Source organism: Vanellus vanellus (assembly GCF_965231255.1).
Source record: "Vanellus vanellus genome assembly, chromosome: 7".
NCBI lineage: Eukaryota > Metazoa > Chordata > Aves > Charadriiformes > Charadriidae > Vanellus > Vanellus vanellus.
The window spans coordinates 4615052-4642809 of NC_138912.1; the positions used below are offsets into that span (position 1 = coordinate 4615052).

At 47.3% G+C, this 27758-nt stretch overlaps 1 protein-coding gene across 1 annotated transcript in view; it reads right to left on the minus strand.

Annotated features, from left to right (window-relative positions):
* LHPP (phospholysine phosphohistidine inorganic pyrophosphate phosphatase) overlaps positions 1–27758 on the minus strand; it is a gene marked incomplete at its 5' end in the record, with an annotated part of 92290 nt that overhangs the window by 37086 nt on the left and 27446 nt on the right. The window contains one exon of the mRNA XM_082486296.1: positions 26994–27085. Coding sequence (XP_082342422.1) covers positions 26994–27085 — 92 coding nt within the window. The remainder of the gene's footprint in view (positions 1–26993; positions 27086–27758) is intronic.

Sequence of the window (27758 nt, forward strand, 5' to 3'; positions counted from 1 at the left end):
TCAGGTGGGGAGTGGTTATTGGGTGATAGACTAATTCTCTAAATGACAATAAATCGTGGGTCCTTCAAACCATAGCAGGATGGGAGGAAGGCTGTGAATGACCACTCTGCCTTGTAACAGCGAAAACAAACACACCAAAGACTTGAAGCGAGATAAAGCTGCCTGAAGTTTCTACTGAGCATCCAGCGCTGCCGCCACCGCAATCGGCCAAAGCCCAGCAAGGCAGCCCCAAAGCCAGTGGCTGCGTTGCGAGGTTGTACTCAGGCACGCGTGTGCCGGGGCACAGGCAAACAACCGCACACAGGCAAGAAGAAAAGAAACATCAGCTTAACAACGGAGCTACCTTCAACACCTCCCTTTGCTGGGCTGCTTTGCTCCTGAGGTGTAAAAGGAGAAGCCTCAAATGCATGCGAGTCCGTATTTCTGTGTGTACAAATATTGCCAAATAACTCTGGCGAGAGCTAGGAAAGTTAGCCGGCACATGATGGCAGGAACACGCTGCAGCTAAACAACCTGAAAAGAAGTGATATGATTTACTGAGAAAACTAAGCTAGATGTTCCTCCAAAAGCCACAGATTTTGCCCCTGAGGTTTCTGCCCAATAAATCCCAGTAGCGATGGGATTTACATGTTGAGATGAGAGGTAAAGCCAGGTTAAGAAAAAGATAACACAGATGCTACTTCACCAGCCCCAGCTAATTTTCGTGCAATTTTGGTTTTAGATAAAGAGCCTTCCATCGGTTTTTGTATGAGAACAGTAACGCAGGGTATTCAAAAGGGCTGTAATACACCGCTCTGGTGGCTAAAGCCACCCACTTTTTGAACACGCATCCTCCAGGAGCTCAGCAGGGAGCGGGGATGTGCATCCAGCAGCTCTGCTGCCAGACCCAGTCTCTTCCCTGAGACCTGTCTTGGCTCCAGCTTTGGGGCAGATGATTTAGATTTGGGACAAAATGCTTTATCATGAAGCCCTTACTTGCTAATTGCACATTGTACTATCAGTGGATTATGCTGAGAACGAAGCAAAAGATAAATTTATTCTGTATTATGGCTTCTTCAGGGAGTTACAGTGAACACTGAACCCCACACAGATCGGCAAATCTTCCCTTTTTCAACAAGATACTTCAGCTTGCCCTTATCTTAAGGGACAAGATTAAAGCTTTGTTAAAGCTGAGCACATGCTCAAGTGCTTCACTGAAAACAGATGAGCTGAAAAATATCTTAAAGTGCTTAACGGAACTGCAGCAACCATGGATGGCTGTTTTCACAGCCCCATAAACTACATATTAAAAAAAAAAAAAAGAAAAACAAAACCAAGAAAAAGAAATCCACTTCAGCTGAGATAAACTGAACCTGGGCACATGTACTTACCCAAAAAAGCAAATACAGCCATCTCACAAGCTAAAACGAGCTCCCCCTTCCCAAGAGTGACAAGTATTTGTGAAACAGGAATGTGAGCTGCTGTTTCTTTTACTACAATGATGAAATTAAATGTTCTTTTTGAAAAGTTTATAAAAAGCTAAGCGAGCAGGATAATCCCAGCCCCTTACAATGACATTTTACAACGAGTGCAAAGAGGGAGGTGTAACCTCTGTGAGCACAGCTCTGGCAAAATCTGTCCTCACGCGTCCTTGTGCTCTCGATTCCCCGTCATGAACCGCCTGGCTCCAAACCACCGCCTGCCCCTCGCTGCACTTCCCTGGCACAACCACAGAGGAAACTTTTGTGTAAATCTCTGCAAGATCTGAAATGCAAGTCAAGTTGCTCGAATTAGGTCGTAAAGCAGCATCCTCCCAGGCCCCAGCGCTCCAGCCAGCTATTGTGCTGCCTCCACTGAAACGAGCAGGTGAATTTTCCAGACCTGACTGAAATCAATGGCCAAACCTACAAAACACGAGAGGTGAGCCCCGTCAGCCCATGGGACAGCAGCCGAAGTTTTTTTTTTTGCGAGCGAAAGAGCAGACTCCCTTACTGCTCCTACGCAGCCTCAGCACAGAACCAAACCCTTCTGGCCTTTCTGCTCACATGTATATGAGCGATGTGGAAACCAAACAAGCATAACTCAAAATGGAGCTGCTGTTGGATGGCTTCCCTGTGGCTTTTGCAGAGCACGGGCTCCTTTTAGCTTTTCCCATCAACCAGACTTTGCCCCGTGCCCGGGACAAGGCTTCCCCCCCTCTTAGCGATGGAGAGGCTCCCCCTCTCCCTGCCCCCAGCCACCCCCCAGCTCTCCGAAAACCAGAATGCAGGATTTTGTTGCATGACTATAAATGGTGAATTGCATAGACCAGGAAGGATTATTTATTTATTCGTTCATTCCTCAGCGCACGCAAAGCCAAATTCTGCCTTGTCTCCTGGGACGGCATGCGAGAGCTAAGGGCTGCGGACCAGTCACTGCGGACCAGTCCCCAGGTATTGTCACGTGGGTGGTTTTATTATGCAAATTAACCTTCCTGAACCTACAAATGAGGAATGAATTTTGGACAGAGGGTTTACCATTGCACAGCAGCGTTCTGAAAGCACGCCCACCTGTCCCTTCTCAACAAAAAATACTAAGAGACTTCAGGTGCCTGCCACATCTTTATGGATCATGTTCTAAAGTGCCATCTGGAGAGGTCCCTCTTATCTCCCATTTCAAGCACTCTTCTCAGCTTTTCAGCTCTTGTAACCAAGGATAACACCTGAATGGTCCCAGGCACTCCAATCTGTTCTTGGAAAGCGTGGCTTTCCAATGGTAATGGCATCAAACTACAAGGTAGATTTAGATCAGATATTAGGAAGAAATTCTTCACTCTGAGGGCGGTGAGCCCCTGGGGCAGGTTGCCCCGAGAAGCTGTGGCTGCCCCATCCCTGGAGGTGTTCAAGGCCAGGTTGGACGGGGCTGGGAGCAACCTGTGCTGGGGGGAGGTGTCCCTGCCCAGGGCAGGGGGGTGGAATTAGATGATCTTCAAGGTCCCTTCCAATTTAAACCATTCTATGATTCTATGAAAAGGACACTTTCTTTTGACCATCTATTAACATACACAAAAGTCCTTTCACAAGACACGAGCTCCAGAAGCTGCCAGATGCTTTTCACAAACTGTCTGTTCTTAAGAACTAATACAGGCAGAGGAGTCCTGCCTCCAAGCCCGCGGCAGGAGGTGGTCGGTGCGCCGGGCTGAGCCTGAGCAGGGAGCAGCAGCAGCCCACACCTAGACCTCACCAAGTGCAAAGGAGTCATTTGCTTGTGCGCACTCCTCACACCAACGGTGAAGGGGCAAAAGTAATTGCAGTCGGAGCAATAAAAGTGCAGGTTTTAAAAGCTGAGGGACAGATGTTTTGAGGGTGTAAAACAGCATCAGTCCAGTGGCTTCAGTAGAACCAGTGCAGCTCACCTGTTTGAGGACCTGGCCGGACATTTATCCTGACCATCTAGCTGCCACGGGCAACTGTAAATTAAATTTCAACAAAGCCCACTGGGCACAGGCTTTGGGCACACGAGGAAAGGGCATCTAAGGTGCAGAAAAAACCCCAAACCTGCATAGGGGTTCTTTCATATTTTTTTCACATCATGACCTCAGCTGGGTATACACCAACTTCATGCTAATGGGAATAATCAAAAAGCAGCCTGCCAGTTAAATTGCTAGTGTCCCATTCAGTGCGCTCAAGCTGAAGAGCTCCAGCGCTGGATTGAAGGAGCCGGTATGGTTCCCAGCCTCTCCGCACCTGAGCATCTGAGTGACCAACACAGAGGCCCCAAGCTGTGATCTGCAGATAACAGCTATCCTAAATCAGCTCCTCTTCTGGCACAGGGCATCTGGCAAAGGAGAGCAGAGCCCCTCTGCCTCGCCCCCACGCTCCTAACACATTTTCAGGTCCCCCAAGCCCCTTCGATATTAAAGATCAAGCTGCACTCTTCTTCCATCTTTACTAAACAACTATCCGTGTGACACAGAGACAGCGCATCAGGCCCCAGGGCTGTCCAGAGACCTGTTTCTGGTTTGCAGCTTTATTATATGCATTACATCTTGGTGGACATTTCTACAACCACGTTCAGGAGCCCTCCTCTCTGTACACGCATGCTCCTGCTGTGAAAGGCAGGCAGGACCTCTGCCGCTCGCTGGGTAGTCAGGACTGATTCTCTGCTCTTCACTTCCAAACTAATTGGAACAAAATAACGATAAGAAAGATTTCTTTCAGGGCTATGCAATTTTTCAAAGCCAGGAGTGTATGAAAAGTCGAGCTGAAATTGAGCATGCAACAGTTTAAACCATCTGAAAGTTAGTTTTTCCATACGACATCAAAAGAAACTCGCTCTCCCTCTCCAATCTTGTCTCCTTGTCTCCTTTTGCAAGGGAATTTCTTGTCCAGGTGAAGCAAGCAACCCTGCTGCGGGCTGTGCACCACAGGAGCCATGCACCGCCTGCCGCGACAGCCAAGCTGCTGGTCGCCCAGGGACTGAAACGTCACACAACGGGCCAAATCCTGCCTGCCACCGGCTAAAGCCAAGCTTACCTTGAGCCGCTGAGGACTGAAGAGTTAGGCCCAAGGTATATATGGTATCTATGGCTGAGCAAAGAAGGGAGGGCAATTATTTTTTTTTCTTGGAACTTACACATAGAGCAGAAGACAAACCAGAAACTCCGCCTCCTTCCTTTTACTTGAAAATAGATCCATAAAATCCTGCTAAGTCTATTGGATAATACAAGTGCTGGGGGGCAGCTTAAATACACTTCCCAAGGGCAGGGTATGTTATAAGCATTACATTTAGAATTCACTAGGGTCGAAGTTTAAAAGTAAAAACTACATGCATGTTCCCTCCTCCTTCACTGTGTGGCCACCCGCTCCTCCTCACCTCCTTCTGCTAACATAGCGAACCCAATTTTGGAAGTGGTCCTGAAGAGAAGACAAACAATGGTGAGTCAGGGATCAGATTTTCAAATGTGATATGTCAACTCCGTCACAGTGGAGTCGCCTGGTGTGCTAAACCTGCTGATAATGGGAGTTTCTACAGGTGGGAGTCAAGAAGAGGGATTTCTTCACATCCAGTACATCAATGATCTCCAGCAACTATGACGTCTATTCACGGTTTACAAAGAAAGAAAGAAAAAGCAGATGAAATGTCTCTAACCTCTGTACTATGAAAAAAAAAGTTATATACACAAAAATATATATATGCAAAAAAACCCCACATAAACATATAAAAACAAAAAAAATTCAGACATCAAAAACTGCACCTGAAGGTCTATGGTGATTTTTCATCGATGAATTTTCAATGACTTTTTCAGGCGAGATTAAGGCTGAACAGTCGAATGTGAGCGACAGGCAGGGAGCAGCACTCATTCGGTCCCCACTGCCGGGTGGAAAACCAGGCCCCATGCTGGCATATGACAATGGTCATGGCACTTAACGCTGAAACAAAAGAAAAGCAATGCACAGCTTTCTTTTTTTAAGGTTCAGCTGCTTTAAGGAGCTGGCTTTTTTAAGGAACAGCTGCTCCAGCCCTGTTGGGAAATGGGACTGTGGGGAAACAGCCCTCCCCAGCCGGAGATGGGGAACTGGGTTGGGCAGAGGAACTTGCTGTCTTTGATGCCATCTACTGGAAATGGCTCCACAACCTGGGATCTACTGCTCTGCTGGCAACCAAAAAATTACAGTTTGTTCGGATGAGGAGTTGGATGCTGCAAGCGGGATGCAGGCTGGGAAAGGTTGTCTGACCAAAGTGATGCTCCGCAGGACCCACAGATGCGGCAGGACTTCCAACGATGCAGCCGAGGTTTTCAGGAACGTGGTGAGCTAGTCCTGCGAGCTCACACAAGTCCAGAAAAAACACGCAGGAAGGCAGAGCCCAAGGAATGAGCACTGCCATGGGAAAGGAGGACAAGGAAGAGGGAGTTCTTGGCTGTAAAATTCAATCCACAGGAGATTATGGCCCTCCTAAGAGAAGAGAGGAGGGTCAGAGCAGCTGTTTAAGGGAGGAAGAGCTTCCTTCACTTCCAGCTACAGCCCAGTGCGGGCACTAGTCTCTGAAATCAGCCAAAACTGGGCTATTGTCTGTGACTGACAAGAGAAGCGAGATTTGGACGGTATGTCTGAAATCCCTGGGATTTTCCCATGAGGATGGGCCAAACTTCATCAAGTCACTCCAGGGCGCCAGTGAGGTTTTCCTCCCCACCCACGTGCTTTTCAGTGCACCAGACAGGCTTATTATAGGAAAACCAAGGCTGATTTATCTGCTTGTTTCACATTGCCATTTTTCTGATGCTGATGCCATTTCTCCCCGAACATGCTGGTCAGATGCCATACTCCCCAACAGCTCCAGCACTGTCTGCATTACCCAAATTACTGGAAGATGTTTTATACAAACACTCAAAACAACACTGGTTTTGAGTCTTGGCTATTTTAGGAAGGCGTTAAATACCATATTAAATCTCCTGGGGGAATTATTTGGGGGTTTTTGTGCCTTTTCTTTAAGAATCCCAGCAGATAAGACCAAGACTGGCCCAGGGTTGCTTTTTTTTCGTCCCAGTAATTACCATTTGCAGCTAGGAAGTCCCTGCCAAGTGTCCCAACTACATAGCAAGTGCTGGCTCTGGATGTGGAGCCAGTATTGACTTGGAAGGCAGGCACAGCAATCTCAGTATAAAGGACACTTCTCCCACACTGTCTTCTGAAACGAGCTGGACAACATAGCGACAGCCACGTGGCTTTCTGGAGACAGTGGCCTGTCTTCTCTGTAAGAGCCTGGCCACTCCAGGGAGTATATACCCTGCCCCGAGTCCTTCTGCGGTTTTACAGTCACATAGTGCTGTGCCTTTGGAAAGGTCCTCTCTCCTCTTGCTGTACAAAAGATCCAGAAAATAAAGAGAGAAAATGAACCAGCTACCCAGGGGAAGCAGTAAAAGTGATGACAAACAACAGCGGTTGGTATGCAAACTGCAAACTCAGAACAGATAAACCAAGAGAACAAACTTTTCTCAAATCTCCTGTAATTACACAAAAATCCCCTGCTATTTGCAAGGGCAGCAGGCCGAACAAGACAGAGGAGAAGCCTAAGCTGCCAGCAGATCTTCATATTTCCATGTTGCCTGTATCTCCAGTCCAAAAAACACATAGGCCAACCAGCTGGCCCCTGCATTACCGTGCCAATAGGTTGTTCTTTATCGCTATTTGTTGCCTGTGCAGAGCTTGGACATACAGCAGAACCGAGAGTTTCCAAAGGGAGTAATAAACATGCCTGAGAAAGTCACTTATTTGGAAATAAAAACCCTTAAAACAACACAGATCATTAGGAACTCATTTGGGATTTGCGTAACTCCAAAGCCAGGACCCATTTCCAAGGAGGACACCCATTGCTGGTGGGGGACTCACTCCACAGGCTACAGGGCAGCTCTCCGCCGCGTGCTGCCGAAGCGACATCGCATGGTACAGTGTCCCCAGGACCACCAGGACTCCCAGCGTGTTCCTACTCCTGCCCAGTCCCAGGCTTTGGCAAGGACCCGCAGCGAGCAGGGCTGCAGAACAGCCCTGTCACATGCAATTGCCTCTTCTTGCCCCCCAGCACAGAATGAAGCATAAGAAGAAAGCAAGGCAAACACATACATAAATAAATAAAACAAACCAGAGGTGGTAGATGCCCCATCCCTGGAAACATTCAAGGCGAGGTTGGACGGGGCTCTGAGCAACCTGGTCTGGTTGAAGATGTCCCCGCTCATGGCAGGGGGGTTGGACTAGATGACCTTTAAAGGTCCCTTCCAACCCAAACCATTCTATGATTCTATGAATCTGGGCTAAAGAGACCGAGAAGGAAAAAAATTGAGGAAAATGAAAGGATGAGCAAAGACTGCGTGTGTCTGAGATGTAGTAAGGAGAGGGGTTGACTGAATAAAAAAAGAAGGTAAATTCGGTGTATTCTTTTCACAGGGCCACACGTGTCTCAGTTTAACAGGTTATGCTGCCTCCAGCATTCCCTGGGCATCTGCCACAGCGATCTGGGCTGACTCTCCACACAAACAAATGGGATTGATTAAATTCTGTCACACTCTCAAGGATTTCTATAGGCATATGTCCTATACATTTGCAGCGCACAGATCTGGCCAAATTCCCCGCAGGGTAATTGCTATAGAAAACTGTTGTTTTACTGCCTAGTCAATCTTCGAGGAGTTTCCTATAAAGATAGCAGCTCCTGGATTTACTTGGCAATCAGCCACTTTCCAGATGATGGCCACCTGGGATCGAGTTAGTTTGCTAACCGTCCGAGACAGCACTGGATAAGGATGCAGTTTGCGTTTGATCCAGTCCCAGCCAAACGCTATTATCACAGCCCTCACATCCAGTACAGAAATACTACGGCAAGACAGTAACGTTCTCAGTTGCCTTTCGTTTCTTGCCACCTCTTGCCGTTTTAGTGGCTGGTCTCGTCAATGCCGCCTGCCAGGCTGCCTCGGAGGAGAAGAGGAGCTGCTGGTAATTGAGTTAGAGAGCACTGAAAAGGTCAGGCAGAAGTAGAAGGACGCTGCTAATTACTCTCGTATATAGGTTGTTTCATGTCTCCGCTGTTCGCAGTGCCCTTGCAGAGGGCTGCAAGATGGGGTTTCTCTCCAGACACTCACAGGACCATGGACTTTTCCATGCAGAAAATGCAGGCACACGTGAGCTGGAAGAAGAACTGCAGCTTTTCTATACATTTCTCCTTGAGCACTGCTCTCCTGGATAAAACCCACCTGGCCGTGTGGGGGGGTTTTGCTGGGAGCATAGCGGGGCCCTGGAGCACACACTGGGCTGGGCTGGCACTGCACTATCACAGTATCACAGTATCACAGTATGCTAGGGATTGGAAGGGACCTCAAAAGATCATCTAGTCCAATCCCCCTAAATGAGCTACATCTGCTACTCTATCTGCATTAGAGAATCCATCAGCCAAAACCTCCCCAAGACCCATAACAATACGAAGGCACTAGTGGGTATCAGCTTACGCCAACAGACGTGCTCTACACGTTAGCGTGTTCACCATGCCCACCAAAAGTCCTGCGTCACACCTGCACAGGACACGCTCACACATACGTAGAAAGGAGAGCACAAGTATGTCTGCACTACAAGCCACGCACCTTCATTTACGGCGTTAGGAAATGCAGAGTGGGGCTCTGTTTGCTCCATTTGGTTTCTAGGATGGCAAACAAAAAACCCTTGAGCAAACAAAAAACCCCATCAGCCCCAGATCCCTCTCCACCTACAGAGCCCAGTGATGGTTTGGTTTGCTTTTCCCCCAAACCTCTCCCTACACCTTTCCCTCGAGCTTGCAACGTGGTCTCATTCCTCAGATGAAGTCAGGAGGGCCAGTACAGTTCATTACGGAGGTGCTGCAGGTTTACGGCATCCTGCTTAGGATTTTCCTGGGAAGGGATGCCTGCGAGGTGTGTCCCCACCATCCGAAGGGGACTGCGTGGGAACGGCTCAGCCACCAGCAGCAAGGAGGTCCCTGCTCTGCTTCAACCTGTGCAGCAGATGATCTGGGAAGGAGGGCAGAAGAAGCAAGCGGGTGAGAGCAATGCCAGCGTCAGACAGGGGATTGAGGGAAGTTTTCAATTGCCCTGGTTTGCCCAGAGCTGCTCAGAGATGAATCCTGCCCCCTGGGACAAGGGTGTATGATGTTGGGCACTGCCTAAGAGCGGGCAGCCAGCAGCACGCCGGCGTCAGGAGGCAGCTGGAGCTGCTGGCACTGGCGACGTGCTTGTGTGCACTCTCACCAAACCTGGCAGGAGGAGCACCCACGCTGGGGCTGGCACAGAGTCCTCCATCTCGACCCCCCAACAACTAGGGTTTGGGCGGCTCGTGAAAGCTCTGAGTCGAGCCTCCCGACGCAGAGCCACCCTGCATGACAGCGCTGTGACCCATGGCCAGGCAGGGACGGGTGCTGGGACGATACTGGGGAGCTGAGTCGCAGGAACCGGGAGCAGCAAAGCTGTTTACCCATTCCCATCAGATCCAGTCGCTCCTTTTGATCCAGGAAGCATCTGTCTGGATGAAACGACACTCTGCATTATTATTCAGAGTGGGTAAGTTTTAAACGTTTATATGGCAAACTCCACTGCTTCCTCTTAATTGTCTTTTTCTTTTGGTAACAGGCTGTGCTTTGGCAGGGACAAAGCCCTTGAGAATGGCCATATTAGTACACAAGTGTGTGGGAGGAGGGTGCCAGAAGAAGCAATTTTGAGCTAAATAATGTACACTGCAGCTGGAATGGAGGGTCCAAAGCGCTGACAGAATGCAAGTAGGTTACTCTGTCCCCTCCTGCAACCATCCTATTTAATATCTCCTGTAACGCGCTTCCCAAAACTTTACAGGAGCCTCTTAGAGCAACTTTTGAGAAACCCTGTGTTTACGCGATATGAAAACGCTCTCCCGAAATGCGGTGCAGAGAATATTGCTGCAGCTTTTTTTGTTGCTGAAAGCAATCCCAGATCGGGACTTCAAGAACACCTCTGCCTCTTGTGACTGGGCTGTGCAATGTTTTTAAAGTAATAAAAAAAGCAGGATGAAAGCGATGATACATGTGGAAGTTGCAAGACCTTTTTCAGCTCTTCGGGAGCGATGGGAAAAGCTCCCACCGGCTTCTGCCGGAGAGGGACCAGACCCACACGCGTCTCTCCAGCCCAATGACGCTGCCACGTACGGATGGCGTGCTCCCTCATCCACGGCCGCACAGCTGGCAGCACAAGCCAGAAGCCACCCCTAAACCTGCATCTCATAGCCAGATACTGGGCTTCTACAATTTTTGCCCACGCTGCAGCAGGAAACTGGTGAGATACAAAGACCTCAGGAAATCGCTTTGATTTCCTAACACCTGGAGTGGCTGTCGGCCCTCAGGTTCAACGAGCTGCCTACCAAAGGGTTGAATGGGGAGCAGAGCTGGCACTAAGGGTACTAGCTCTCTTCAGGACACGTGGCGGGGGGTACATTTTGTGTTGCTGTCCCATCACTTTCCTAAGAACATGCAAAGATTCCTTCCTTTGTTTTGCTCAGGCCAACCGTTTCGCAGCTCCCAGGCTAAAAAGCACTGATGTTCCCTAATAAACCATCAGTCCTGCACCATTCGACACCTTACCTAAACTCTTCGGGACTTGAATGTATCCAAAAATGTAACTCAGCCAACCAAGGTGATGGGCAGGCAGGGGTGGCAGCACGGGAGCTGGGAGCACCAGACTGCAAAGACACTACTTCAGCAACCAGGGCACCGAGCTTTCCTGATACACCCCCAAACACACCATCAAACCCCTCTTCCCCTCCTGCCTCCCCAGTTAGCTGACCCGTCTGGAGCTTGTGGCCTTGCTGGTGACGATGCAGCAGTGCCGCAGCCCTCCTTGCACATTCATATAGTAAGGCGCAGCAGGCGAGAGCCGCCACGCCAGTTCAGACAGGCAGCCTGAGCTAATCGTGCATTCCGCTTTCAACAGTGGCCAGTTTCTGACAGTGGTTTAGGAAAACGTAGGAGATTTTATATGAGAATTTGTGCCCTGAAGGAAAATTGCCTTTTCAATTTTATTAGTGAGAATTTGGCTCGCGTCTGGAAGCACAAAGGCTCACAGCGCTACCGAACCCCTTGGACTCAAACCCTGAGTCGGAAGGAGTCAAAGGAAATTTTCCTTCTGCCTTCTTTGGACCAACATTTTCATCTTTCAGGGTTTGTTGTTTGGGTTTTGTGTGTGCTTATAACAACTCTAAAATCCCGCAGTGCTTTAGAGTTGAACGGGAAATCAAGGTTATGCGTTTCAAATCCTGCAAGGTATGCCGGACTGGAAAGGACAGTTACTTTCGTGGTAAGAAAAGAGTAAATACTCAGCCAAAAGGCAGCACAGCTCATAAACCCACAAATGCAGGCAGGCCTAGCAATTACGAACTTGCTACAAAAAAGACCAGCAACAATTATTAAACCCCAGCCCAGGCATTTTCCCCTAATATTAAACGAAGGCAGCAAAAGGGCTTCCAGGCCCATAGCTCCGCTCCTTTGCCCGCCTTCATTTTCATGCGTTCTGGATAACCTCTTCTCTTTTTTAACAAACCCTGTATTGTCCCAAAGGGATTTTCCTTCTTGTGCTGCTATTTCAGCTTCCAGCAGAGGTTTTCAGTTTCAATAAGGATTCTTTAGGATGGACAGCCGATAACCACGGCTCGTCATAGGGAAACTGCAGTCAGCTCTTCAATTTAAACATGCTCTTGCTACTGCAACCTCAGCCGCACGAGGAATCGATGAATATATATTGCTTCTCCTTACATGCAGAAGAAAAAAACCAAAGATATGATGGAAAAATCTAAAATGGGCAGTTCTTGAAGAGGGAACCGAAGGAGCTTTGTTCCGTTCCCAACAGCACCGACAGCTAAAGCTGCCAAGGAAGGGCAAGTACTCCTCGCCTGCAAAGCAAGTGGAAGAAGCGTGTCCCGACGGATTCCGGCTGATTTTTGGCCTGTGCCTGCCTGTGCTCCCGTCTGCATTCCCAGTTCCCATGGCCGCCGAGCGGTGACAGTGAAAATAACCAGAGCAGGCCATGGGCCGAGCAGATGAACTCCCAAGTATTTAGATTGCTAAACTGCACCTCCATAAATCTAGCTGATCCTCTGCCGCAGGAAAGGGTCCGAGGTGTTAAATAAATAGATAGTAAATTTCAGAGGATTTGGTATTAGGATTGTCGTTACTTTTCTATTCCAAGAAGACTAATCTTGGTTATAATTATCCCAGCTATATCCAGTCTTTTCAATAGCTTGTACACTGATAAATGAAGCGTTCGCTCTCACAAATGCCTCTCCTTCCCCTGATGTATGCAATGTGTTCCAGATGGATGGAGAAACCATTTTTTTCTTTTACACTTGCTAAGCTATTTCCAGGCACCCAGTGGGCCAGAGCATCAGCAGGTGTAAATCAGCAGAGCTCTGCTGATTTACTCCACTCCTTACAGCAGGTGAGAATCCGGCCCTCTATTCCTAAACTTAAAATAACGTATTGCACATAGGTGATCTCCCCTGAGCAACAGCCCATAAAGGAGTGCAGTAAGAAAAAACCCCACTAGACAAACACAAAAGATGGTAATTGCGCAAATCACTTAGGGCAGGCAACGAAGCCCGCCAGCGCCCGGCAAAAGCCACTTTAATTAGGCTGATTTAAATGCAGACAGGTTTGTTGTTGTTTTTTGTTTTTTGTTTTTTTTTTTCTTTCAACTGAGGTCTTCGTACCTGCTTTGCATGAACAGGAGTTGGCCTCAGAGTCCTCCTCTGCCAAAACCTGTCCTTTCGCTCCAGGACAGAGGGAAGAGCATCCTCAGCAGAGCCCTGTGTGCCAGCGCAAAGGAGACTGGCACCTCCGATGCCTGATGAAGGGAGACAGGGATGCTTTTGAGATGAAAAAGGTCAGTGCCCCCCTACAGAGAGGCATATTCTCCCTCTGCCCAGTCGTGCCGTTCCTCTGTGATGCCCAGGCACTGCGGGCACTCTGGGCACTGTGATTTTCCCAGCGCCTGCCCGGGGCCAGTTGAGAGCCCATCTGCAGCAGGGCTGAGCCCGTACATATGCCTCCGTGGCGGCTGTGAGCGGCGTTTCCAACATATGTTTACATGTAACGCTCAAGTACTTTCAAACTAAGCATGTGAGCAATTGACCCTGTGGCCAGAGTTAGTTTTAACCTCTGTGCCTCTTCGTGCACAGTTAAGGCAGGATCTCAAGGCTCCGCTCCGGAAATAAATGCATTCATGTTTGTATTTAACTGCCAGAAAGACACAGTAGAAACACTCACATGGAAACCAGTGACTGGCAAGGGGAAAAAGTTGATCTGTAAGTCCTGGCACATACGAGACCGTGTCTGCTCTGTGCAACGGGGAGATGAGGATTTGGCGCAGGGAAGTGGACGTGAATGTTTCAGTAGGGACTGCTCCTCAGAGGGAATGCAAAATATGGTTGAATTCGTGCTGTAATGGTATTTTAACACGTAGTATTTTTATCTGAATGTTATTTGACAACTTGTGCTATGTGCAGCAGCGCTGGTCATCGTGTGTCCGCCAGCGCCTCTGGCCACCGTCTCACAGCTCCCAAGCCTGCTCCTTCTTCCCAGCTAAATCCTCTGCATCCTTCTCCAACTCTGCGTGTGAAACTACAGGATGACTATCTAGGGACGTGTTTTCAAAGAGGTGCAGCTCTAAAAGCTTGTGGGCATAAAAATACAGCTTTGTACAAAACTACTGTATCATGAAGTTCACGGACTGTTGAGAGCTGGGTGATCAGTCATGCCAAAAACTGCAGGAAGGGACTTTTCAAAGCAAAAGTCCACTTGCCTTGGTAAAAGCCAACTCCCCACCTCTCTACATAGTTTAAAGATAACAGGGAAGTTGAGTGTTTGCTAGAACATCTCAACCAGAGAGGAAAAATAAAGTGCTCCGCCTGCAAGAATAAAAGCCAGCTCTTCTCGCGTGTGTCCCGCTTTCATTGATGTCAGCTCCATTAACGCCCCGTGAAACGACGGGTCTGTAATGGAGCAACTGACCTACAGTGGGACTGGCATTCACCACTGGCGTACACCAGGTTTATTCCAGCTGTTTAGGTTTAGGTCCCCGCCTTTCACACGGTTACTCCAGTTAGGCTGGACTTCAAAAAAAGTATCAGGGATCAAAAGCGAAAAAGTTTCACGGTCTAGCTACAAATAGAGGTTTTTCTCTCAGTCAAAGTGGCTTCAAGCTTTCACACAAAAAATGGGTAAAACATGGAAAAACCGTCCAAGCCCTTCTCTGGGGCATACACTTAACCCTAGTATGGTAAGTCAGTTCCTGACCCTACCTGGGCTACCATCTGCCTTCCATGGACTCAGTTGATGCCAATGAAACACCTTTGCAACGGCAGCCTGGTCATTTCCTAGCAGACAACCAGAAATATCCTGATGCTTAGTCAGACAAATCCTACCCAAAGGCTGCTGCAGTGAAAAGCAGCTCATCTGAGCCTGGTGCTGTGGCAGATGTCTCTAAACCGGCTCATCTGCAGGAAGAGCTTCACTGCTGCAATGATCTAACAACATGAAAACCCCAAGAAGGGCTGACATGCCTGAACACTTCTCTCAGTCTCCAACCAAATCAATTGGTTTCGTATCAGATTAGACATTGATACGGTAAAATTCTTCCCTTCTTTTTATTATTGTTGGTTAAAAATGCTCAGCAGTATGCATGAAACCAGCTTTTGACGTAGTGTTTACAGAGCAACAGCAGTTTTTTCAGCTTCATTTGGGACTCGGAGACCAGACACTGCCCACGGTTGTGCTTTAGGCATCTTTGCTATAACAGCATTATAAATATGTAATGAGAATTTAAAAGGCAGAAGGAAAATAGATGATGGAGACACCCCATCTAAATATCACACTTAGCTCTCACCATCTGAAAAGAGCTACAAACTCCAGTGTGCACTCATCAACACGGAGGTAAAGGTGTCCTCGTTAGAGGATGAGCACAGGAGTCGCCTGGCAGCATTCAGAGGGAAAAAGACGTAAAGTTTCAGAGGAAAACTGCCTACTGCATTTTTTACACACTATCATATTTAAAGAAGACAAAGAAGCTTGGCACAGAAATATGAGGAACTTGGTTCAAGCAATTTGGATTTAGAACAACAATAGCAAGGTCATCCATGCTACTTGAGCCCAGATTTGAATCAAATCCCTGAAGGTTAGCCTGGGCAAAGCTGCTTTCAAATGTCAGAGAGCTGAAACCAAGGGAGGCCATTCAGTACCTGACGATCTCGGACGCTTCCATGGCAGTTATCCACACACTTGCACATCTAAATCATGCAGACTCAAACCACAACTGTGACTAATATCACCAGATATTACTGGGTGGGCTGATGGTCAGAACCTTGACTGTAGCTCAATACCTTTTAGCACACCTAAAAGGAAACAAAACTGTCAAATTTATGGGACAGGCTCTGCCTGAATGGGACTTTTTTTGCTCCTGTTGTCTCCCCTTGAGTTATAGACAGACAATGCTCCCAAAACCCTTTTCCGACATGCAGCTCCATTTCTGCTCCTCCATCTTCAGGTCTTTTCTTTCCATTCTATCATTTGACACACGCGTTTAGCACTCCTGCACCGAAAGCAATGAATTTGGAAGCTTTTCCATCTTCCCCTCCAGATGATGTCACCCTGGGCGGGCGCCAGGCTGGGTTACAAGTGAAAATCCTTCAGTTCAGGGTCAGACATCCTCCTATTTTTAGGCCTGATTTCAGTGTCATGCAGCCAACAGCTGAGCTGAACAGTTCACGTTATTCAACCACAAACGCCTGCCGGGGTTTGAACAAAGCTCAGCTTTGTGGCAGGTGAAGGGGCTCTGCTGCACAGGAGCCCTTTTTAAAGGTAGGAGGCAGATGCTTTGTTCACCATGGAGCTCCAGCAGTTCACACCAAGATGAAAACCACTTCAAGCTCGCTCCCACCCTCCAAAAACGGCAACTGTAAATCCAAACCCAGGGTCTGAATTTTATCCGGCACTGCAGAGCACTGCTGGCTGCATCCTGCCCCACGCAGCCCTCTGGAAATTCGCCCAGTGAGAAATGCATCCCCTCCAGTACAAACTGAGAACCGGTAGTGTCCCAGGGGATGGGGAGTGGGATGAGGAAGAAGGACCCTGTGGTTGCAGGATGGTGAGACACTGGCACAGGGTGCCCAGAGAAGCTGTGGCTGCCCTGGAGGTGTTCAAGTCCAGGTTGGATGGGGCTTGGAGCAACCTGGTCTGGTGGAAGGCATCCTTGCCCATGGCAGGGGTTTGGAACTAGATCATCTTTAAGGTTCCTTCCAACTCAAACCATTCTATGACTCTATGAAATTCTTGTTAGTTGCAAAATAACTCCTTGCGTTAATTCCCCTACTTGCAACACACTGATCAGCCAATGCCTATGTTATGCTTTGGTCATTTAAGCAAGTGATGTGTTGCTACAAGTAGAGCTGGTCCCCGCCAAGCGCAGCCTGGGCAGGAGGTAGAGGAAGGCTCCCCAGAGCACACCCAGCCACCGTGCCCCAGCCAGTTGTCCTTACAGGCAATGCAGAGCAAGAGATGCTTCTGCCACATGATCCACCGGACCTACTTAAGGACCTATAGGTGCCCAGCTCTCTCTGCAAAGGCAACCCGGGGGACCAGCTCGGGTGTTTGCTCTGCTGCTGTTGGAAACGGGGCAGGATGACTCACAGCCCTTCTTTCTGCAGGAACACAGCCACCATCTGCAGCACCACGGTGCCATGCTCTGCACGGCCGAGCTCCCCACCAAGGGACAGACTGCGCAAGTCCGCTCAGGCAGACTGGCAGCAGTTACGAGGGGTTGGGAGTGAGTGGAAGCTTGGAAAGGCAAACCTGACACCCTCTCATCCCTGTACAGCTCAGAGGGCACTCAGAGCATGACTGGGAATGGAAAAGCAACCGGAGCTGTGAAACGAAAGCACCCGCTAGCATGAGCAACATGCAAGGAGCATGGCCAAGACTGCCCTCCAAAATGACTGGAGTCAGTCCCTGAAGGCTCCACAGAAATTATATTCACACAGGAATAGGCTTACAGACCAGCAGCAGCATTTAGCAGAGTGTTAGACCCAGCTGATCATGGGGGCCCATTTTAGACGCAATCAGAAGAAAAGACAAAAGCTTTTGAGATGAGCTGCAGGTCAATAGGAAGAGGGACGGCGTGTGCAGTGGCTGCAGCTGGTAACCAGCCAGGGCTCCCCGACCCTGCTCCCCACCGCCCCAAGACCCATCACTGTTTTTCGGGAGGCCGATGGCTCAAGTTTGAAGACTCAACACAGGACGCAGACCCCATGCAACAGTACCAGCCCTATGTACTGAATGGGCTCATCTTTCGGCAACCTGTGAGTGCACAGCGCTGAGGTATAACCGTATATGCTGTTGACAATGACTGAAAACCACAAACAAGTAAGAATTGTAATTGTTTCAGGGCAAAGTGTGAACATGAGTCACATCTCAGCACCAAATGTCTTCATCCCCAGCGAAGAGCACTGCCTGGTGCTGGCGGAGGAGTGCAGCTCTTCACCCAAACTCCTTTTCTCACATTATGCCCTTACTCCTGCCGCAGTACATCAGCACTCACGGATGGACCCATTGAAGCTTCCCAGCGCCTGTAGAAGACCTAAAACTGGCATTGCCAGGTGCTTTATTTTTAAGACCATGCGAGTCACATCATGCCTCCTGAAGGGGACGCAAACCAGCCAACAGCCCAGCACAAGCAGACAGAGGGGCAGCAGTCACAGAATCACAGAATGGTCAGGGTTGGAAGAGAAGATCACCCCCCTGCCAAAGCAGGGTCACCTACAACAGGTTGGACAGGAACGCATCCAGGCGGGTTTCGAATGTCTCCAGAGAAGGAGACTCCACAACCTCTCTGGGCAGCCTGTGCCAGTGCTCAGTCTCCCTCAAAGTAAAGAAGTTGTCTCTCATGTTGAGATGGAATTTCCTGAGTTCCAGTTTGTGTCCATTGCCCCTTCTCCTGTCACCGAGCACCACTGAAAAGAGTCTGGCCCCATCCTCTTGACACCCACCCTTTAGATATTGATAAGCATTGATAAGATCCCCTCTCAGTCTTCTCCAGGCTAAACAGCCCCAGGTCTTGCAGCCTTTCCTCATCAGAGAAGTCCTTGTGCCTTGTGACTTGGCTTGAGCAGGCTCCAGCCCCGCTCCCATGCACCTCAACAACCACCCATCTCCGTCATCTCTGTGGCTGCCGGAGAAGCCACATGCCTGCAGCAGGGCACTCAGCACGGCTCTGGGACCAGTGGCGATGGCTGGTGGTCCTCTGAGCATGCCAAACCTCTGAGCAGCCGCCTCCTCAACAACTGCAGGGCTGCACACCCCAGCATTCGGCCATACGAACACAGGGCCCCTCAAGAGCAGAAAACACCCCGGGTACTAGCCAGCCACTCCGGGTTTGTTGGTTAAACACACTCTTAAGAGGAAAAAAACGAATGCACTAGATAAGGCTGCTGGTGACCCTCCAGCATCCGCGGGCCATGCATTCAAAGCATGAATACTTGGCTGTTTTGTGCTTGCAGGGTGCCGGCACAAGGTACTGCTCCAGCACCGCTGCTCCCAAGCATGTTTACAGTGCGAGCAAGAGCCCAAGCCAGAAGATTAAATTTCAGATACTGAAGCATTTGCTCCGAGGGAGTTACATCAGCAGCTGACTTGGCCTGCCTCTCTCTTGTTTGCTTCTCTCTCCCTTTGAAAACAATGCTCTGCTTTGGTTCCATCAATCAGAGCACTTGTCCCTTGTGCCACGCTGCCCGTGCTGCTAGCAGAGAGGATTCCAAGCACCAAGCAAGCTGGGATGACATTTAACTACAGTAAAAAAATACGCAGAGAAGAGGAACCTGCGTTTTTAAAAAAGGAAACCTCTAGTGAAACCACAGTTGTGCAGCTGTCCCAGCTCTGCCATTTCTGCAGCACATTTCAACGCACTCATTAGCATTTTTACGGAAATAAAGTAGTTAGCGATGGGTATGGTATTCATCATCGCTGTCAAATGTTGAACAAGCTAATACAGCTCGGCATTCTGCAAGTGACAAGTGTTGAGAAACACCACTGCATTCAGCCGGCTCCCAAGACCACTTCGCTGTGGAATTCTTCTACTGCAGCCTTACGCTGGCACTGAGAAAAGGCCCCTAAAGATAAAAATAACCAAGGATCTGCTCCCTGTCCCACCTTGTAGACTGCTCGGGCCGGTTCCAGGGAGGGAGGCTGGGGATCTAGCAGGACCTAGAGGTGGTCCTGCCCAACCAGGAGCCTGCGGGTCCCCGTGGACAGACAGCTCAGGTGTCTGCATTGATGGCGGGTACTGTGCAGGAGGTGAACACGCTCCAGGGAAACCCTGGAAAGCCCCTGAGCTGCCTACTTTCAGGCAGTCCAGCCTCCACCACCTCAGGTCATGAATGATGTATCTGCGGGGAGGAGAGAACCACAGGTGCTTTGGACATGCAGCTGCCAAGGGCTCTGGTGGTGCTCATGCAGATACACATGGTCATGTCTGGCAGAGGAAGGCTGCCAGCCCAGGCTGGCATGTGCTACCAAGGCATCGAGGCACCAGAGCAAAAGAGAACAAAAACAACATGGCCACTGGCTTTGGATGCTTTTCAGAGAGGGTCTGGAAGTGGTTCAGTCCCACACATCAAGTCCACCTGAGCCACATACCTTCCCAGGTCCCACTGCCTCTTGCAGTAGCCGACACTGGTACCACCTTCTCCTTCACCCCTTTACTTATCAGCTTCAGGAGGGGACAAATGGAAACCTCTATGGCAGCTGTCTCTGCTGCTGCACGAATTGTGTGGATGTGAAGCAAGAGGAGAAGGAAAACTGCAGCACAGGCTGATGCGGTCACTGCTATCTCGATTTGCAAAATGCAAATTTGGACATGTTTGAGATGTGACAGCTGATGGGAAAAGGACTGCTATGGAAAAGTCAGTCGTCAGACAGGTAGAGAGCAGAACTGGCAAGACTGCTGGCTAATATTGCATTTCCTCACTGAGGGGACTCATTCCTCCCTTATTTTCCCTTGCCCCTACTCTCATCACAGGCTTATCTCTTTTCTGATACTCAGACTAATTTTTTCAGAACAGCATATGAGCATGTACAGCACCCACCACAGCTATGTCCAGAGCACACTCTGCCTCCTCAAGGTTTATTATGGTACCAACAAATAAATTAACCTGCTAATAAAAAAAAAAAAAAACAAACAACCAACAAACTTCCATTTCTCTTTTAGACTGAAGATAACAAATTTTACACATTAGCTACAACGTAGCAGAACTCTCTGTTCCCCCTTGCTCCTTTCACGTGTGTGTTAGATCAGGTCTTATCTGCATTTAGGATAGAATAGAACAGAACAGAACAGAACAGAATAGAATAGAATAGAATAGAATAGAATAGAATAGTTCAGTTGGAAGAGACCTACAACAATCATCTAGTCCAAGTGTTATTTCTAATATAAAACAGTAACTTCACTGGAAAGTAAATACTTGGCTATGTTCAGTTAAGGAAACAGAAATACTCAAGACACACAAAAGATGATGTTTTAGAATCAGAGGGTAAAATCTTCTGCTTCCCAAGTTCACCACTTATAGTTCAACAATAATGCATTTCCAATGCAATTCATTATTTTGCATTGCAATTGGCTATACCCTACGCTGAAAAGTGGATGTTTGGATAACAACAGCATACTACAGCAGCAAGAACTTAAACTTTCTCATAGGCCACTCATTCCTAAAGCACCAGCTACTAAAACTGTGTCTGGACATTTGAATGTACTGGGAAAATTTAAGTGTGTCACCAGATGAGTATGGGTATGCTAAGGCACCGCAGTATTTACTCTGAACTTGCTCTGCAAAGCTGATTCAAAGATTTCAGTAACCAAATTGTGGTCAAGAAATTGATAAACACATGTGAAGATCCTCACGTGGACAGAGCACACTGTGATTTGAATGTGCAATAAATGGTGAATAAGACTATGCCTTCAGATTGACTGCAATCAGCTATCATGCTAAAATGAAAATCAACTTGCTGACAGTAGATTTTAATAAACATTGCTTAAGACATTAACATGAATTATAATACAACTTTTTACAGTGTAAATATGGGTTGGAAGTCTTTCCATTTAATACCTGAAACAGGCTTAATTATCAGGACTGTGAGGCCATTGAAATGCCTCTGGTTCTGTCTCAGCACAAAGGGAGTGCCTCTGCCCGCCCGTTCTCATTACGCACTTCTGGTGTGCTCCATCAAGACCCAGGAGATGTGAACAAACTAATAAAACTGTTCATCTTGGCTGGGGTTAGTAATGCAGTGAGCAAGCAAGCGAGGGTGGAGGGATGCTGCTTCTCTGCAGGGCAGTAAGATGTGACTATTTCTTCGCAAAGGTGTCATGAGCTTTCATTTACTAATGCAGTGACAGCTGTGAATTTATCTATGGGTAGAAATCTTTCTTTTTAAGAATAATTCTATAACTTAATTTAGGAGATTATTATAAAGACCCACCCTGTTTTTCTCAATCCTTAATCAGTTGACAATGGCAGCCTAAAAGACTTTTCCTCTGTCATAATTTTTGTCTTGATCATGTCTGGATTTTTCTCCTAGCAAGCCGATTTCCTACAAATCTGTATAAATTCTGTGTTTTCTTCAATCAGATAAGAGAAACAGATCACAAGTCACTTTATTAAGGAAGTCAGGATAATTATTCTCCGAGGATAATTATAAAGTGGGGAAACTGAAGAGTGGCAACATGAAGTAACTTGACCCACTTCTCCCAGAGAACAGTGGCAGAGCTGGAGAGCTCTCGTGGGCCTCCATCCTTTTATCCTCCATCCCTGGGCTATCCTTTATGTCCGTAACGAGGGAGCTCAGGGATGCTGCAGTATCAACCATGACCATGAGATAAACCCCTAATCAAACAGAGAAAACCTCACATAGGCAATGAGAAGGGATGAACTCATACTGCCAGACTCTGAAACCATTTTGGAGCCCACAGGCGAGCAGAGGCAGCGGGTACCACTGCCATGAATACTCCTGGCTACCTCCGCTCACTAGCGATAGAAAGTTCTGCACTTACAAATCAAGACCTGTAAATAACAACGAGGAGAAAGGGGTAGGTAATTCTCTTGCCCTGCCAAGAACCACCTGCAATGTGATGCACTGACGCACCTGAAAGCTGTTTCCAATTTTACAGGGAGACAGTTGGACAAGCCTCAAAGTAATTTTTCTCTGCTTTAGCCTGCACGCTACAAAGAGAAAGAAGGATATTACGCAGCATTGCAGAATCAATAGTTATTGTGGAAATTATTGGTTTGATGTCAAAGCCAATTAGCTGCAAGTGGAATTAGCACATACCCTGTGCAGGAAGACAAGTACATGTTCTTCCCTAGATGGGAAAGATGTTGGCTACGAAAAGCCTCCACGCAGGTGTGCACAGAAACTTCGTAATTAGTATCAGATTTCCCAATGCTGAAAAACCTAACACCAGCTTCTTCTCTTGGCACACAAGAGTCTGCAGCAGTCACCCGACCTGTGCTGTAGAAAGGACAAACAGAGTGGACAAACCTGTGAGCCAGATCGATCCTCTGCATTTGGATTTTACACCAACGAAAGGCCATACTTTGCCCGCTGAACTACTCACCCCACGCCGGAGAAACATGCCGACTGAGGTCAACTCAAGAAACTATCTTATCCCTACACCTTTCCATTATTGCCCTGACTTGCGCCAACAGGAATTTTACTTTACAGCTAGGATTTACTGCATTTCATGGACTAATCTATGCTGTGTCTGGTTTGGCTACTGAGAAAGAGCTCAACACTTGAGATTAAATCATACGTGAGGATTAAGTACTTTACAGGAGAAGATAAGTATAGATGCAGGTGTGAGGAACACGCAAAGCTTATCATACTGAAGGAAATTGGTTGCGCAAATTTTACTAAACTTTAAAGAACCAAAAGAAGTGAGACAAAGGAGTTAATTTTCAGGACCTCCAAGCAAGGTGGTACAAAACTGAATATTTTTGCAGCAGCTTAATCCACGCTTTGAATCTCACCCTGGGAGCAGCCAACACTGAAGAAGACCTTGCAGAGGCCAGGAGGGTGAGAGCCCAGGGAGGGAGGCAGCCCCGGGGCTCCACGCACACCCCTTCTGCTTCTCCTCTGGACCTCCTCGACTTGCCTGCAAAGCCAACCACCCCCATCCTGCATTCACAAAACCAGTTCCTCAGTTCAGCGGGGAGCTGGCAGCCGTCACCGCTGTCACTGAGCAACACGGTACAAACACCACCACGGAGAAAGGCTCCCGCAAGGCTGCAGGCTGAAGTCAGCTTCCTGTACCCGGCTGGAGGCCGCCCGCCCGCCCCGCAGAAGACCTGTCCACCCCTATCTACTGCTGAAACCTCCGCATCAGCAGATCAACCGATTCTTTCCATAAAAGGCTTTCAGGGCCAAAGGGGACTTTTTCTTTTAGCTTATTAAAGCAAGTAAGATGCACCGAGTTGCTCTGCAGCCTGCAATCCGCACACGGTCGCTGAAGTCCCTTTGAAATACAACAAACAGCACAGTAAGCCTTGGCTCATGTGTCACCTTTTGTGAATAACCCTTAGTGGCACTTGGGGGGCAGCAGACCTCAAAGATGTTCATGTAAACTGCATTGACCCCTGAAATAGGGAGAGGTGCCCCAACGCACACGCGTGCACCAGAGGTGACAATGTCTACCAGCTGGGGACAGCATTTAGGTGGGGATGGAGGGGTACAACAGGATGCTTTGGACCTTCAGAACTACATGCAAAATGCCTTCACTGGGATGTCTTGCGCAAATAATGTCATTTCCATGTATCCAGTGGCATGCTGTGAAATGCACCTGCAACAATTCCACAGGATAGTTCCTCTGTTATTTTTTACTTTATTCTCAAATCAGCTCTGCATCCGTTTTGGTGAAGTGAAGCACCATTGCTGTGGTGGAAACGGGAAAAAAACAACTCATGGTTGTAGAAACACAGAGACAACTCAACTGGGGCGATCGCTCACGTCCCAAGCTTCAAGACTCTCATAACTGAAATCTGTGGAAATCCCACGGCACCAACACTCAGCATCTACAACAAAACCCTGACGCCTCTGTGCTTTCCGCTTACTTTGCAAAAATAGCCTTAGCTTTCGGGGGAGGTCCTGAAGCTGTGGCTGATACTATAGTGTGTGTACTAACGGTGCCATCCAGAGGTACTTCGGTGTAGCACACAGCTCTGTGTCAGCAAGAACTACCACGCGAGAGGATCTATGCATAATCTTATGTATCAGACTTTAAACTAAAGCCACCATGAAATAATTACATTTTCAGTTGCTTTTAATTTATCTTGCCCATCAGCTTTCATTCACTTAGGTTTTCTTCCATCTCTCTCAATACTCACGGTGCGTTTTGATTTTCCATGTATACTAAACCAGTCATTCTCAAAAATACCTACATCTCTGGCCTCTCCTGGCGAACAAGAACCATTTCATTTTACTCACAATTGCTAACAACAGGACTGGCACCACACGCTCAATTTAGAGACACTCATCTGTATTTCACTGCCATACAATAGTCTATGATTTCAGATAACAGCAACCACACACCGAAACAGGAAACGTAACGGTAGAAAACAATCTTTTTTCCGCATCTAAAACAGCTGTGAAATCATTACTCAAACATGATACAAGAAGATGTTTTTCCAGCATATGATTATGCATATTTATACGTGTGTGTTTATATCAGTTACCTGAACAGTTTGGATGCAGCATCACCTGTGGCATATTTTATGATGGGCAAAGCATGTCACAGGAGATACTTGTTCAGTAGCAAAGGTCTAATTTACCTCTGTGTGCAGAGATACCATCTTCACCGACACCTGTATCTGTGTGACATTAAGATGTGGAGTCACAAAGCGATCCTGTTACTATCTGAGGAAAATCAACCGTTGAATTCTTATTTTCTCCTTTAGGAAATTATTGCACAGATTGCAGACAAATAGTCCCAGCAGCACAAACTATATACTTACTTTAATCTTTGGGATTTTTTGAGCTTTATTCAGATAGATAACTGTTTTAGAGATGTACTATGTTAAAGATGCAAAACCAGCTTGTTAAAGATGCAAAACCAGCTAACTACAATTCACTTGTATCTTTTTTTTTTTTCTCAGAAATGATCACTCACTGTCCATTAGAATTAAGGCACTGGGTATTCTTTTATCACCTTACACAAACCAAAAGGAAAATTGAGAAACAGATTGACTTGAAAACTAACAAAATAACTTTTCAGATAGCCCATGGCAAGTACCATTCTCACTTGCTGCATCCCTCCCAAAAAGAGCATCCTTCTTTTACAGTCTCAGTATTTGAAAATCAAGAAAAACTGTAAAAATATAAATTATGTCAAATGACAGATGGTGTTGCTGAACCATGCCTACTACAAAGAGGCGTGGTTACGGTTAAGAGAAGATGGTTAAGAGATTTTGAGTGTTATGGAATCCAAATGTTAAATGTAGAGACCAATGCCTGCACTGCATTTGGAGAGTCACCGTGAGCTGACTTCAAACCTAACCTGGCCTGAGCATCAGATTATGGCTTCATTTTCCACCAGGCAACCCTGGATCATGCCCTGTTTATAACTGCACTCAGGTCTCCTATCAGCAGCTGCAGGGAGGTAGCTCTTGGGTCAATGAAAGCACAAGATCATGGAGACACCTGCATGGAGACGGGCTTGAAGGGTCATTTGAAAGAGGTGAGTGAGCCTGCAGAAGCCCGCACTCTGATAAGACACGGCGCAGAGAAACAGCTCACGTGTTCCAGACATCTCAGTGCTGAATACACGTCTGGAAGAAATAGCAGACATATGGAGTCCTTCATAAAGCTGTGAGATATGACCCACAGAGATCACCGAGTCAACAGTCTAATTTTAGAATCTTAACCCTGCTAGGAGTTTCAGACATGCCTTGTATCAAGCGTACAACACTTCCACGCAGCAGCAAAAAAAATAAAATAAGCAAAACCCAAGAAACACAGCAGTTCTGTGCACTGTGATGAAAAAATTATAGCACTAATTTAACAGAAAATATTTCTTTAAAAGCTCACAGACAATATGTCTTCCCCTTCCCACCACTTTCATACAGACAGTGTTTTCCCAAAATGTGCTTTGCAAATGAGAAAGTCATCATCCACCCAAGCCTAATTGCTGCAAAAGGAGGTGTTTGTTCAGACAACGAGTGGAAGTGTACCTTCATGGCAAATTTGTGCCACCAACAGGAAAAGATCTGGAAAAGGCATGGAAAAAATCTGCTCTTTCGCTTTCAGTGTGTACCAGGTTCCAAACCACAACTCCTTTTCTTTTTCAGAAATTAATGTCTTGTAAGGAAATTAGAGCACAGTGCCGTTTGGCAGAGAGGTAAACACAAAGATCATGACTTACGTTTATTTCCCCTCTTTCCATGATTGCCCCCATGGAGTGCACTGACCTGTACTTCCCTGTCCGCACTTGCAGAGCTCTCATACCGCACCGCTGGGCACCTCCTACATCATTCACAATATCGTCTCCAATCATGATGGCCTGTCAAAGCAATGAAATACAGAAAAACTGGCGTCGAGTGAATTTTATTTCTGCCATACGTCACACTCCTTTGACATAACAAACAGCTTGATTTGATGCTTAATACTGCCATCAGACAAATTAAACAAGATAATATTGTCATCGTATTGATTAAAAGTCATCCTACCTTGAATATAATTCATGCAATAGCTCCTCGAGCAATGTACTAGTGCAGTACGCACCTGCACAATTTGTAATCAATCAAAAAAATCAAAGTGATTTGGCACAGTTCAAAGAAAATGTTGAATTTTATGGACCTAGTCCTATTCTGTTCCTAATGATGCATTTATGTCATGCTCCATGCAGTTTCAATTAAGCTTAACTTTTTAAACACTTCCTTAAAATTGGTATTCTAAAAGCCAGTAAAAAGCTTAAGCTTGTGATCACTGAGATGTGTAACTTTGCAGAGCTTGATCTCAACCCATGCTCAGGTTGATACAGAAATTTGGAAAAATCACTGTAAAATCTAACTTATTTATTTTTGCACAATGCGATACGATATGAACAGGCCCAGCACAGTTTGTGTTACAGTCAGCTTAAGTCTATGCAAATACTAATAAACACAATTGAGCAGATTACCCAATAAATGTAACAACTGAGAAAAGACCTTCTGGCTGTGTAAGATTTGTCTGAG